This window comes from Triticum dicoccoides, chromosome 5A (genome assembly GCF_002162155.2).
Source record: "Triticum dicoccoides isolate Atlit2015 ecotype Zavitan chromosome 5A, WEW_v2.0, whole genome shotgun sequence".
NCBI lineage: Eukaryota > Viridiplantae > Streptophyta > Magnoliopsida > Poales > Poaceae > Triticum > Triticum dicoccoides.
The window spans coordinates 712,240,012-712,254,999 of NC_041388.1; the positions used below are offsets into that span (position 1 = coordinate 712,240,012).

The 14,988-nt window shown below is 43.6% G+C and overlaps 1 protein-coding gene across 1 annotated transcript; it reads right to left on the reverse strand.

The window, feature by feature from the left end:
• Positions 1 to 7,802: 7,802 nt before the first annotated feature.
• On the reverse strand, positions 7,803 to 10,597 carry LOC119298616 (cytochrome P450 87A3-like). The gene is made up of 9 exons (XM_037575949.1): positions 10,377 to 10,597; positions 9,902 to 10,226; positions 9,603 to 9,749; positions 9,262 to 9,513; positions 8,752 to 8,841; positions 8,552 to 8,630; positions 8,367 to 8,473; positions 8,170 to 8,300; positions 7,803 to 8,082 (listed from the first exon to the last, which is right to left on the reverse strand). The coding sequence occupies exons 1-9, from the start codon at positions 10,595 to 10,597 to the stop codon at positions 7,989 to 7,991; spliced, it is 1,446 nt and encodes a 481-aa protein (XP_037431846.1). The 3' UTR covers positions 7,803 to 7,988.
• Between the last annotated feature and the right edge of the window lie 4,391 nt (positions 10,598 to 14,988).

Consider the following 14,988-nt stretch of genomic DNA (forward strand, 5'->3'; position numbering starts at 1 on the left):
TGCGCCGGCCTCCGCCGCGGCCCCTCGCTGGCCGCCGCCCGTGCTCGGCCTCCGCTCGGGCGCCATCACGCCCCGGCGCCCGTAACCGTAGCACCCAGCGCCCGCTCCCCCTGTGCCCGATAAGGCCTTAGGCCACTGACCGAACGGCCCTAGCCCCAGAACGTTTATAAAAAAAAGAATTAAAAAAATAAAATATATAAAATATATAATAAATAATTAATTACTAATAAAATTAATTAACTAATTAGTTAATTAACTAAATAATTAACTTAATTAATTCTGATTAAATTAACTAAATAAGGTTAATTAACCTAATGACTAATTTACCTAATTAACTACTGTTAATTAGCTAACAGAGTATGACAAATGGGACCCACGTGTAAGTTTGGCTTAGTCAATCCATGTTGGCTGCTGATGTCAACATGACATCATGCTGGTGTCATAATTCCATTTTCGGATTAAATTAAATAATTAATTAAATTCCAGAAATTAATAAAATCTTTAGAAAATCATATCTTTTAATCCGTAACTCGGATTAAAATATTTTCAACATGAAAGTTGCTCAGAACGACGAGACGATTCCGGATACGCAGTCCGTTCGTCCGCCACACACCCCTAACCTATCGAACTCGCAACTTTCCCCCTCCGGCTCCTCTGCCCGAAAACGCGAAACACCGGGAATACTTCCCGGATGTTTCCCCCCTTAACCGGTACCACCTCATACCACGTTAGGGCACACCTAGCACCGCTCATTGTCACGTCACGCATCGTCGTGTTTATGTTTGCATTGTATTCATTGTTTCTTCCCCCTCTTATCTCCGGTAGACTACGAGACCGACGCTGCTGCTGCCCAGTTCGACTACGGAGTTGACGACCCCTCTCTCTTGCCAGAGCAACCAGGCAAGCACCCCCTTTGATCACCAGATATCGCCTACTCTTCTCTATACTGCTTGCATTAGAGTAGTGTAGCATGTTACTGCTTTCAGTTAATCCTATACTGCTGCATAGCCTGTCCTTGCTACTACTGTTGTTACCTTTACCTGCTATCCTACTGCTTAGTATAGGATGCTAGTGTTCCATCAGTGGCCCTACACTCTTGTCCATCTGCCATGCTATTCTACTGGGCTGTGATCACTTCGGGAGGTGATCACGGGCATATACTATATACTTTACACTATTACATTACCTGTGATACTGTTCGGAGATGGGGGCTGAAAGGACACGTGGCTTCATCCCGGTAGAGGTGGGCCTGGGTTCCCGACGTCCCCCAACTGTTACTTTGTGGCGGAGCGACAAGGCAGGTTGAGACCGCCTAGGAGAGAGGTGGACCTGGCCCTGTTCGGCGTTCGCGGATATTTAACACGCTTAACGAGATCTTGGTATATGATCTGAGTTGGCTACGTGCCTATACGCACTAACCATCTACGTGGGAGTAGTTATGCGTATCCCGACGTCGTGGTATCAGCTGAAGCACTTCGTGACGCCAGCGACTGAGTGGCGCGCGCCGGATTGGAACGTAAGCCTGCTCTTGTATTAAGGGGGCTAGTTCTGCTTTCGGCCGCGTACGCAACGTGCAGGTGTGCTATGGGCGATGGGCCCAGACCCCTGTGCGCTTAGGTTTAGACCGGCGTGCTGGCCTCTCTGTTGAGCCTAGGTGGGGCTGTGACGTGTTGATCTTCCGCGGCCGGGCATGACCCAGGAAAGTGTGTCCGGCCAAATGGGATCAAGCGTGTTGGGTAAGTTGGTGCACCCCTGCAGGGAAGTTAATCTATTCGAATAGCCATGATCTTCGGTAACAGGACGACTTGGAGTTGTACCTTGACCTTATGACAACTAGAACCGGATACTTAATAAAACACACCCTTCCAAGTGCCAGATACAACCGGTGGTCGCTCTCTCTCAGGGATACGAGGAGGGGATCGCCGGGTAGGATTATTGCTATGTGATGTTACTTGGAGGACTTCAGACTGCCCTCTTCTACCTGTTGCAAGACGAAGGTGACCAGAAGCGTAGTCTTCGATAAGACTAGTTATCCCCCTCTTATTCTGGCATTCTGCAGTTCAGTCCACTGATATGGCCCTTTACACATATATCCATGCATATGTAGTATAGATCCTTGCTTGCGAGTACTTTGGATGAGTACTCACGGTTGCCTTGTCCCCCCTTTTCCCCCTATCTCTACTCGGCTGCTGCGACCAGACGATGGAGCCCAGGAGCCAGACGCCACCGTCGATGACGACTACTACCCCGGAGGTGCCTACTACTACGTGCAGCCCGCTGACGACGACCAGGAGTAGCTTAGGAGGATCCCAGGCAGGAGGCCTGCGCCTCTTTCGATCTGTATCCCAGTTTGTGCTAGCCTTCTTAAGGCAAACTTGTTTAACTTATGTCTGTGCTCAGATATTGTTGCTTCCGCTGACTCGTCTATGATCGAGCACTTGTATTCAAGCCCTCGAGGCCCCTGGCTTGTATTATGATGCTTGTATGACTTATTTATGTTTTAGAGTTGTGTTGTGATATCCTCCCGTGAGTCCCTGATCTTGATCGTACACATTTGTGTGCATGATTAGTGTACGATTAAATTGGGGCGTCACAATACCGTATTTGCCATGTTTACTGTTTACTCGTGGATTAGATTAGAAGTACTTGTAGAGCGGCCCACCTGTTCGGTCCATAAGAGATAGGCCGGCAGCCCGAGGACCCCTTAGTCCGGAACTCCCTTGCTCCCAAGCTTGTGGGGCCCCCATGGCACTTCTAACCCTAATTCTTCTTCTATAAATACCCAAACATTCCCGGTAGACCAGAGGCCACACCAAAAATACTTTTCCGCCGCCGCAAGTTTTTGTCCTCGTGAGATCCCATCTGGAAGCCTTTTGCGGTACTCTGCCGAAAGGGGATTCGACCACGGATGGCTTCTACATCAACCTTGCTTCCCTTTCGATGATGTGTGAGTAGTTTACCACAGACCTATGGGTCCATAGCTAGTATCTAGATGGCTTCTTCTCTCTCTTTGATCTTCAATACAATGTTCTCCTCGATGTTCTTGGATATCTATTCGATGTAATCTTATTTTGCGGTGCGTTTGTTGAGATCCGATGAATTGTGGTTTTATGATCAGATTATCTATGAATATTATTTGAGTCTCTAAACTATTTTATGCATAATTAAGATAGCTTTGTATTTCTCTCCTATCTATAGATTTGGTTTGGCCAACTAGATTGATTTTTCTTGCAATGGGAGATGTGCTTTGTATTGAGTTTAATCTTGTGGTGCTTATTCCCACTGACAGAAAGGGACATGACACGTATTTGTATTGTTGCCATTACGGTAAAAAAGATGGGGTTTGTTCATATTGATTGGATCTATCCCTCTACATCATGTCATCTTGCTTAAGGCGTAACTTCGTTCTTGTTAACTTAATACACTAGATGCATGCTGGATAGCGGTCGATGTGTGAAGTAATAGTAGTAGATGCAGGCAGGAGTCGGTCTACTTGTCATGGAAGTGATGCCTATATTCACGATCATTTCCACTATGAAAATATAACTGAAGAAGAATAAAAAATATCACATGCTACTGTTTTTCTTTTCTGTGAAGTGGATTGTTAATCCTTTGCTCATATTGCTTTAGGAAAATGGCGCCACCACCACCACCACCATGTCGACTGTGCAAGCCAAGGTGCGCCAGCAGCCTTGCAACTGGCAAGCTATTTGGCATCTACTTTCAGCGAGTTTTCGTCATGCGGTGGTAAGAAATTAGATGAAATATAACAACTATTTTATTTTTAGTGTTGGCATTACTGCATTGTGTCATTTTGCTTTTCTTACATAGCTCGTCCCATGCAATGTGAGGTTGAAATTTAACAGGCTGACAGGAGACACTGTGACATTTGAGGCTCCTGGGGGGTCGTACACTATGGAGGTCGAGAAAGGACGCAATATGTCGCATATTGGAGGAGATGGATGGGCCCGTTTCCTCGCCCGCATGCGTCTTACTGGTGATGAGTTGATCAGCTTCTCCTTAGGAGCAGAAAGACCCAAGTTGGCTGTCATTTATATCAACCTGGTGGAAGATGATGAAGATGACGAAGATGATGAAGATAATGAGGACCCACTCGGTGAAGATGATGAGAACCCACTTCATGAAATCATCATAGCTTAAAGAATGAGGCTGAGCGAGGAGGAGGTGTGCAACCTATGGGACATAATTCCGCCATGTGATGGCTTTGTCGGGGTGCCATTCGTGACCCGCCTGACAAGTACTATGGTCGATCGGCATGAAATGGTATGTTATACTGACTGTAGTAATTTGATGATATATATATATACACTTTATTGTTATACTTACAAATGCAAATTATCCGATGATATGCTTAGTGAATTCAATGATATGCTTAGAGTCCAATGATATGTTGTCTGGAATCTAGTCGATGATATGCTTTAGTGTAGAGTCTGATCACATGCTTATTAGTGTACGTAGAATCCAATGAACTATTAATAGTGTAGATAATCCATATATACTTATTAGTAGAATTCATTCTTAATTAGTACAAACGCGTTGTACTGTGTCTTTTGATAGTGTAGAAATCTATAAAAATATATTTGCAAGAGTATGTGCGAGGCTATTTATTAATTGATATATTTTTCTTATTCAGAAATTGCAAAAGAACCTATCAGTGAGTTGTGGTATTGAGCCTGATGAAGAAGGCTCAGCTGGACTACGCCTTATCGCAAGGGGCTCCGTCACCATCTGTACTTACCGCATGGACACAGACGGTAGCACACACTTAAACTCGATTGGGTGGAAGAAATTCCTCGTTGGCAAGAATCTTCGTGTTGGACAGGCCATCATAATTACTATCAGGAACACCCACCGCCTAGGCTTGAGGATGATGATCGTCGTTGATATCATCTAGAACTACATATGTGTGTGGCTATATCATCTAGAACTACATATGTGTGTGTGGCTATATCATCTAGAACTACATATGATGATTGTCATCGATGTCATGTAGAACTACATATGATGATCATCGTCGATATCATCTAGAACTACATATAATGATCGTCATCAATATCACCTTGGACTTCTTGAAAATGCATGTTGACTATATATAAAATTGTTATCTAGTACTCCCTCCGTTCCAAATTACTCGTCGTGGTTTTAGTTCAAATATGAGCTAAAACCACGATGAGTAATTTGGAATGTAGTACTACCTAGTACCTATAATGCTTTATGAAATTGATATCTATTAGTACCTAGTATCTGGAAATTGCAGTTTATTGAAACTGAACTGGGTAGGAAGCGGGAGGAAAATGATGAAACACATAGCAGTAGCGTGGGGCTAGGAAAGCGCTACAGCTAACTAATAGTAACATATTCTGAAAAAGCGTTGCTGATATAGTCAATAATAGTCGCGCGGGTACAGACCGCGCTACTATTAACAGTTGGATGTAGTGTCTTATTAGTAGCGCGGCTGCCCGCACTGCTGATAGCCTCAAAACCCGCGCTACTACTAGGGTTTTCCCTAGTAGTGCAAGGCCTATGGTTCATACTTTCACTAGTGTAATCTCTCAACGGTGCTAACATAACGGAATTATATAACAATCCCTCAACGTGCGACAAAGAACCACTCCAAAGTTCCTATCGGAGAAAGTAGGATGAAAATGTGTATCAATCTCTATGTCTAGATTACCCCGATGTCAACACGAGACAGCAAGTTGATTACCAAAACATATATCAAGTGACTCAATAGAATACCCCATTGTCACCACGTGTATCCACATGTAAGACATCCATCAAGTCATTTCAAATTCAAAATATATTCAATTCGATAAAAATGAAACCTCAAAGATCAAGACTCAATTCATCACAACAAAGATAGAGAGGGAAGAACACCCATATGATTCCACTATATTAACAAAGCTCATGATACCATCAAGATTGTGCCCTATCAAGATCACGAGAGAGGGAGAGAGAGAGAGGGAGAGGGAGAGAGAGAGAGAGAGAGAGAGAGAGAGAGAGAGAGAGAGAGATCGAACACATAGCTACTAGTAGATACCCTCAGCCTCAAGGATGAACTACTCACACATCACCATGGGAATGGAGAAGTTGGTGGTGATGGAGGAGATGTCCCCAGCGGCTTCTCGGCCTCACCGGAGGAGAGGAGGAAGGCCCCTTCCTACCCATTCTTCCTCCTTGGCCCTCCGGGGGAGAGGTATCTCTCCCCTAGATTGGATCTCATTGTTGTTTTCTATTTTCCGCTACTGTTTTCTGAGCCCTTTACTGTTTGTCATATTGCTGGAGATCTGTAACTCTGATTGGGCTGGAATTTTGAGGGGATTTTTATCAGGACATTATATTTCATACAAGGAAAGAAGGGCATAAACCGACCTATGAGGAGCCCACAATACATCAGGGCGCGCCCATGGGGGTAGGGTACGCCCTGTTGCCTTGTTGGGCCCTCGGGCACCGTCTTGCGTTGAATCTTTCTCCCAAAAATCACATATATTCCATAAAATATCTTCATAAATTTTCATCGTGTTTGGACTTCGTTTGGTATGTTTTTTTGCGAAACAAAAAATATGCAAAAAACAACAACTGGCACTGGACACTAGGTCAATATGTTAGTCCATAAAATTGATATGATAGTGCATGAAAACCATATAAAATTATTGTAAATATGGAATGAGTACTTCATAAATTATAGATACATTGGAGACGTATCAATAATCGACCAGGCAACAAATTGATGAAACTAGTCATGCAATAAGGAACAAAAGGGACAAGCATCATATCTGTACCGATTTCTACTGCTAGAAAGTATCAAGGACTCGATCTGTGCCGACAGGAGATGGATCTATCCTTCCAAGGAGCTAGGGATTATTTCAACGTAAAGGCCATCGTGCTCGAAGAAGCACAGAAAGTGGAGAACTCCGACCACGACTATTTCAATCATTGCTCCTTCTCCGACGAGGATGAGTCGCTCATCACTATCCATAACACAATGTTTATTGTTTAGCTAATTATGCAATGAGATGTGCTATATGATGTTTAGTCACTTATGTACTGAATGTTTAGTTTGATTATGCAACAAAATGTGCAATGATGTCTTATGTAGTTTTTGTTCTGAACACTAGAGCATCTCGTTTTTGCAAACAGAGCAACTCACGTTGCAAATGATCCGCATGAGGGAATCTTGTGCAATGATTCTCAGTATCGCACATAGTTTATTTAATTCAATTGTGTGGCTGATAAAGCACACAATTTTCACCACACAATCATATGCGTTGTCACAAGTTATCGCACATGAGTTGCCTTTAGACAACCGTGTGCGAAACTTTACACACAGTGTGCATGTAACACAATGTGCGGGATGCTCCTAATCAATACAATTCATTTATTTAAATCATTTGTCAATCAATGCACACGATTTGAGAAGTGGAATCGTGTGCATTATCACGACTGATTGCACACGTGTATTTCTACAGAACTATGTGCCTTGTATCACGCATGGTTTGCATCTCAAAGTCGTGCACAATGGATCGACTATCGCATACATTTCTTTTTTTGCACCCAGTTTTATTTTTTTAATGTTTGTGATACCTGCATCGTACACAGTTCGGTTCAAGGGTGTGCCATAGGTGTGCCTTCATAGCACCATTCTGCACTAGTACCCATTATAACCAAACACTCTTACACGTGACACACTTCTAAATAAAAGTGGTGTTTTTTTATTCATGGACATATATCTTGTAGTGAAAAGAAAATAACACACATAGTCTAGAAATTACACATCAAGGAGCACGGTAGTGTCGAGGTAGTCACATGTTGCAAAGTTACATTTTACGAAGTTGGAATGGTAGAGAAATCAATCACCAATTATTGCAGGAGTACGATTATCCGTCCTTGTGCTCCCTAGGGATAAAGTAGGCCGTGCTTTGTTGTACCAAGAGCAATGGAGTCGTCCATGCATGTGTTGAATCAATTTATCCCTCCCTTGGGATTATCTGGATGTGATAGCCTGTTGGAAACACGACCTCCGTTATGCGTTGCACGTCGCCTCCTTTTATCTCCTTCCATCTGCACATGATTTGTTCAACGTAGTCTTATAAATTACTAGCTCGTTGCTAAGAATGTGATTTATTGGTTTTCATGATCGGCAGTTACCGGTAGTTTGTCACCAAGGTGTGGAGGAAGATGGCGATCTGAATCTTGCTGAACTCTGCTCCCACACAATGCCTCGTCCCCCCTCCGAATGGCATGAAGTTCTTGAGTAGAGTGCTCTTCTTCGACTCATCCTGCGTATGAATTTTGATTGGTCATTCATGCATAAAGGGATGGTTGTTGAGGAATTTGTCACCAACCTGCCACCTCCATGGATTAAAGGTTAGTGGATCTTCATATAATTCTGGGTTCAGATGGATAGCCATGGGGCTGATCATCACCAGCCAACCGGCGGGAATCGTGTAGCCTGCGTCAGGGAAGATAATTAAGTAGCACGTGCGTACTACAAAACGGACGTGCTATGTCTATGCTGAGGGTACCTTACCTTTCACTGGCACATCTGTCAGTGCTTTCCTGAATATTCCAGGGGACACGTTACTGATGCGAACTATCTCATTCGTGACCTGCATGCATGCAGTGCAGAAAACGTTTGGCTTCCATCAGTTCATGTTGTTGTACGATTGGACATGATTGATCACAAATTACTGGTGAATTCAAGGTACACATGCATGCATGAAGTGAAACCTGAGCAGTGAATGTCATGGACTTGTATTCATCCCATGTGATCCCAGTTCTTCCATCCTCTCTTTTCTTGAGAATCGCTTCATGCTCCTCCTGCACCAAGGTTTTAGAACTACCGTAAATCTTTGTCGTTCAACCGTTCAAATCCAAGTAAGTGTATAAGATTGGCAAGATTTACACGAGTCAAGTGCAGCAGTAAGAATTACTTGCTACTCCGATGGTTTTCATTTTCAGTGAGATTTCGATGAAATTCACTGAATTTCATTAATTTCAGCAGTCATTGAAATATTTTCCTTTCGGCCAAAATATTTCAGCAGCTGTAGTAGTACACATGAATTCAAATATTTTTTTAAAATATGCTCAAAACATTCAAATTTTTAATTGATTTCAAGTGAACATTTTGGCCTTTTGGCTGAAAACAAAACCAAAATCACTCAATTTCGGTTGGTGCTGATTTTTTTAAAAAAAACTGAAAGTGAAAACCTCAAGGAGTCGAACAAATTAAGACTTTACCTTGAGTGATTCTACTACGTTAGGATGGTCGCTGAGGAGCTTCATACCGACCGCAAGCGCTGACGAGATCGTCGCAAAGGTGCCGAACAAGAGGGCGGCAACAAAATCTACAGCAAATTTCTCGTTCATCGTTCCTGTCCCACTCCGGAGCTCGTCGACCACCTCGTCGAGGAAATCGCCGTGTCGCATCTGAGGTGTACTGAGCCTTTCTTTTAGTAGGTCCTTGAGTACATTTTGAAGCTTTTTCCTTCCCTGCATGCATCAAGAACACGACGTGCTGTTTTAAGCTTGAATTGAGCATGTATAACTACTTAATTATGTTGAACATGGATGACTTATACCTGTATGCATCCGTAGAATGTTGTCCCAGGGAAATACAGCGGGAATGAGACCATTCCCTGGAAGAAGGCATCGAAGTTCTTCCTAAGCTTCCTTGACTTGTCGGGGCCAAAACCAATAAGTTTCTTGGCCATGTGGTCAAATATCATCTGAATGCCACTCAGTTAGTTTATTACTATAGTACCTACTAGCTATCCAGCCAGCCAACCAAATTTCTCCCTCCGTCCCAAATTGAGTCATTTATTTTGGGACGGGGGGAGTTGTAAACTATACTATCACATGCATGTCCTTAATTAATTACCGTGGCCACGGCGTCCTTGACCTCAATGAAAGGCTCCGTGGCCCACACGGCCAGGTTCTGCGTCACGCTGTGCTCCATCTCAGCGAAGAGCACGTCCCGGAGGCTGTCGATGCCGAAGAGCCTGGCCGCGAAGCTGCGGACGTACTTGTGGACGGAACCGTCGTAGTAGACCATGCTGTCCTTTCCGAAGATGCTGTTGGCCGTGTCCGGGTACCAGCTACGGAACAGCTTGCCTTCCTGCTGGAAGATGAAGCGGTTCACCTCGGCGTCCATGGACACCACCACAGGGTGACCCACCAGGTTCGTCTTGAACAGCCGGCCATACCTGCACGGACGTGCAGAATTTGTCAATCCCCTCACTGCTGCAGCTGCTTGATCCGGTGGGCAGTGGCGGATCTAGCATCCTAGAACAATGTTTATACTACACTAGACTAGAACTAGAAATTAATTTTCTTAATTCAAATTAAGTAATTACCTTTCCAGCCTTTGCTTGTAGAAGGCTGGGATATCGAGAGAAGGGCTTGGCCTGAGGAACTGGAAGGTCTCGCCAACGAGAGGGAAGCCCATGGATCCAGGAGGGAGCCTCCCAATGTTGCAGGGAGGATTCCTCCACTTGTACACGCAGTGTAGCAGCCAGCCTGCTACAACAACTGCAAGGCCGCACAGGGATGCATATGACAGCGAGTAGCTCTCCATCTTGAAGCTAGATGCCACTCTACTTGTCTGGCTTAGCAGCCTTAGGCTCTCATGTTTATATAGAGATTGAGGTGTGTATGCAGGACCTCTCAAGTAGGCTCCCAAAATTTACAAGGATCGATCTGCCGGGTCTCGGATATTACCTTACATACGCTATAAGTGCCACTGCTAAGCAGTTTTAAACAAATAGTATTTCCTCTGTAAACAAATATATGATATTATATCTTATATTTCTTTACAGAGGGAGTACTACGAAACTCCAACTCGTGTTGTGCGTGGAAGCATTTGGGGCGATTTTGGTTGACTCTGGGTCTGATTATTCCAAATTTTTAACAGGATCCGAATCAATCTCAGCAGTCATTGACTGATTATTAGCTTTCGAGTAAAGCGATTGTGTCTATCACTTGAATTAGAAGCCTAAAAGGGTGCTTACTGTAGGGATACAGGGTTAACTCTAGATTTGATCGCACTAGCGGAGAGCCCAGGACATATGGATTTTCACGTACATATTAACAAACAAGTCTTCACAGGCTGTCATGTTTCATTCTTATTACTCCGCCACACACAGTAACCGTGAAAACTTGTACATAACTCATCATCTGGATCTCTTAACTAACTCTATAACATGATAAGCTGAATTAATTGCGCCATGCGCATCACACTCACCTTTTGTTAAAGCTAAGATGGATTAATTACGCCAGGCACATCCCACGCCCTTTTTGTTAATAGATGACTGAAGTCAACCGCACAAAATGATGAATTGGATTATTCCCCCCACACCGAGTGCTAGACACACTTGTTCTTGATGTCATTCTTCGTGCCGACGTAGAAGGGGCCGACGATGGCCGCGGCAAGGTTAGTCAGGGAGTCCTGCTTCTTTCCGTTGCTGATGATCCCGTGTTGCTTCTGGATGTCGATGAGATTCAAGCAAGAGATGTCCGAACTAAGGAGCACATTTGCATCGTTGACAGTGTCCATTGGTGAATACATAATCAGGTCTATTGACAAGGCCTCGTGACCCTGCAGTAGTGGTAGATGAGGACATACTGGCATACACACAACTACACGAGAATGGCCTTCTGATCATGCCCGGCACGCCCGCCGGTGTACTCAAGGTTGAACCCGGGCACATTGTACTTGCCCTCCCTCGAGAATAGCTCAAACATGGTGATGTAGCGGTCCACCCAATGTGGCTCGTTGGTGTACATCACCATGAGGTCCGTCCTGTCGTGGGATGGCACGGTGAAATGCTGGTTGAACTTCCTTGGAGCACCATTGGAGTAGCCGCTCGATGTTCTCTGTATACACAGTGTCTACGTGGGCGCGGTACTTGGGTTATGGGGAGATCGAGAGTTTGAATTGACACAATTAATGGCGCCAAGGGAATAAATGGGGCCGGCCCGCCTGAAATATCGCACATCCACATGGCGTTCTGCAACTGATGTGTACGTAATTGCATGGAGGTGCCGCATGCGGCACAACCACATGGCGCCTCAACCGTGATCGCTCGCCGGCCCCAACCACGATTGCATAGAACACTTGAACACGCACCTTGCGAATGTCGGTCCTCCAAGAGGCATCGAGGAAGTGTCGTTAAGCCCGTTCGTACGACAAAATGGTAGGAACACATAATTCGTGGGATTTTCTACCACAAAATGGTCTTAATGAAATAAGTGGCACATTTAAACATTGTTACACGGTATAAGTTCCATCGTTTAATTTGAAGTGATACTTGACTTATACGGTTAATTTGAATACCAACAGATGACATTACTACGTATTAGCCTATCAGGGACTCATATTCACAATTGATGATAGTTCATTTTTTATATCATCATGCAAACCATTACAAATGATGAATTTACCAATTTGAATCACCAAATTTGGAACCACTATGAATTTACCAATTTGAATCACTAAATTTGGAGCTACTGTGAATTTAGAAGTTTATACCAAGCCTAGAATTTCTTTATTTTCTGAAAAATACCAGGCGCGTTTGGGGTTATTTAAAGTTTTGCAACCCCATGCCCATCTGTTGGTTTGACCACCAAGTCAACTGGCCGGGCCACTCATCTTTGGCACACGGGCCTAAGGCTAACCGTAATGGCAGTATCATACTCCCACCGTCTAGGTGTATTAGACATCTTAGAAGGTGCACCGCAACCTAGGCACAAAGAGATTGGGCTAGGAAAAAAATTGAATCGCGGATGAAGCCAATCACATCATTTCTTTCTCAACTCAAAATGTGCTATTAATTAGAAGACCCTTTCAAATCCCAATAGTGTGCCGCAGAAATTGTATGCATTGGTCCTCCAATTAGTAGATGAGGTCTAATTAATATGCATGCAACTAGTATTACTTTTTCGTGCCTTAGTTTTTTGGGATTATTTGGTTTTGGGAAAAGTCTAAAATAAACCTTAAACTTATAGACGAAAGCTAAATCAAACCCTGAATTTTGAATCCCTGAAATCAGCACACCGAACTATATGATCCCGGTCTATTTTAAACCTTGAGTGTATTCCCAAACAAGGATTGTTGACACCCAGCTGAAACCCGGGATTTCTTACTGCAGGCGGACTGTACCGGGCAGGCCCACTAGGCGAACTTAAAATCTGCCGCTGGACAGCACTGGGCCGGCGCACCAGGTAAACTTAAAAATACTAAAAACAATGGAGACGTTGTCAGGAATCGTACTTTCAACCTCGCAATGCTGACCTTGTCAAGATAGCTAGCTACTCTACCTCGTAGCTGTTGTTGATAAAAGAGAAGCGCGAAACATCGAGATTTGAAAACATTTCTGAATTTTGTAGATATATTTTCTTGAAAATTGTCAACAATTTTGAAATCTGAACATTTTTTGGAATTATGTGGAATACACAAACAAAATTTGAAAACGTGAAACATTTTTGAAATCCCCTACGATTTTTAAAGTGCAAACTGCGAACACTTTTATAAAAGGAATAATTTCGGAAGCTGAACAAAATATGAAAGTGCGAACAATTTTGTGAAAATTTGTTCCCATTTTTTAAAAGTTAGAAAGTGTTCGCACATTAAAAGTTTATTCAGGTTTCAGAATTTGTTCACATTTTTACAAAGAAATGTTAATGTTTCAAGAAATTCTCATCTTGGAAAATTCTTCGCACTTATTTGTTTAGGTTTCAAAATTATTCATGTTCTCAAAATTTTCTTTGCTTTTTAAAAAGTGTTTGCACTTCAAAAAATGTTGGGGGATTTTTAAAATGGTTCATGTTTTAAAATTTGTTTGTGTTTCTTTTTTGCTAGTAAGAACACTTGGATTTCAAAATTGTTGACCATTTCCAAGAAAATGTTTCAAAATTAAATGTTTCAAATATCGACCCTGCAGTATCTTATTAAATATGTTCGCGCTTCCAATTTACAACAAAAGTTATTAGCTTGGTGGTTGGCGGTATGAGCTTGGAAGCAGCAGGTCCTAAGTTTGAATCCTTGTTAGTGAATTTTTTTCTCTTTGGTATTTTTAAGTCGCACGATACTAAAAAAAGAAAGACGCTTCGCGCCTGATGGGCCGGCCCAGTCATAGCCTTACCTGCCACGTCGACAATCCCCTTGAAAACACGCTTAAGGTTTAAAATAGACCGGGATCATATAGTACAGCGTGCTGATTTCGGGGATTCAAAGTTCAAGGATTGATTTAGCTTTCATCTACAAACTTAAGGTTTATTTTAGACTTTTTCCTTTGGTTTTCTTAAGGTGACTTATACACCTAGACGAAGGGTTAAATAAAGAAGAAATGGTTGAGTATCATACCGTATCATATTAGGTTGCGCAACCTGCCACAAGGGTGATTGTCCTGACTTTGCACTCACTTGGCGTTTGTTCTAAGAGAGCATAACTCCATTTCCTTTCACTAACATGCAAGAAGACGGTGCCAACTTCCTTTCATACTGCAGGCCCCATTCGTCCCTGTGCCATAGGAGGGCAGCTTCTTCTTAGTGTTCTGAACTTCTAAGTTTTTTTCTTTTCGTTTTGATTACTACTAGTGGAACAAATACTGTATTGATAGGTGTTGAGTATATTGTGTACGTGTATATTTGTGTGTAGGGCCCACCTTCTGTTTCCTTTATATAGTTAAGGTTGTGGCCCACCTCTGTACTTATATATATGTGCCTGGTGCACCGATCAATACATCGAGATTGCACAGCCTATATCTTGTCCTTCTACATGGTATCTATCGCAGCACGATCCTAAAACCCTAAGCCGCCGCCGCCGCCGCCACCAGCCGCCGCCGCCACCTCTCCGGTCGCCGTCGCCGCCGCTGGTCGCCGCCGCCTCCCCCCACCTCCTCGCACGCCGCCGCCGCCGCCTCTTCCCGAGGCCACCGCCGCCGCGCCTCCAGCTTTCGCCCGCACCCC

Coding starts and splice junctions, on each gene's coding strand:
- LOC119298616 (XM_037575949.1), bottom strand. CDS start 10,597: ATGGAGAGCTACTCGCTGTCATATGCATCCCTGTGCGGCCTTGCAGTT. Junction 9,514..9,602: donor CATTCTACGGATGCATACAG/GTATAAGTCATC, acceptor TGATGCATGCAG/GGAAGGAAAAAGCTTCAAAA. Junction 8,083..8,169: donor ACCTTGGTGACAAACTACCG/GTAACTGCCGAT, acceptor AATCATGTGCAG/ATGGAAGGAGATAAAAGGAG.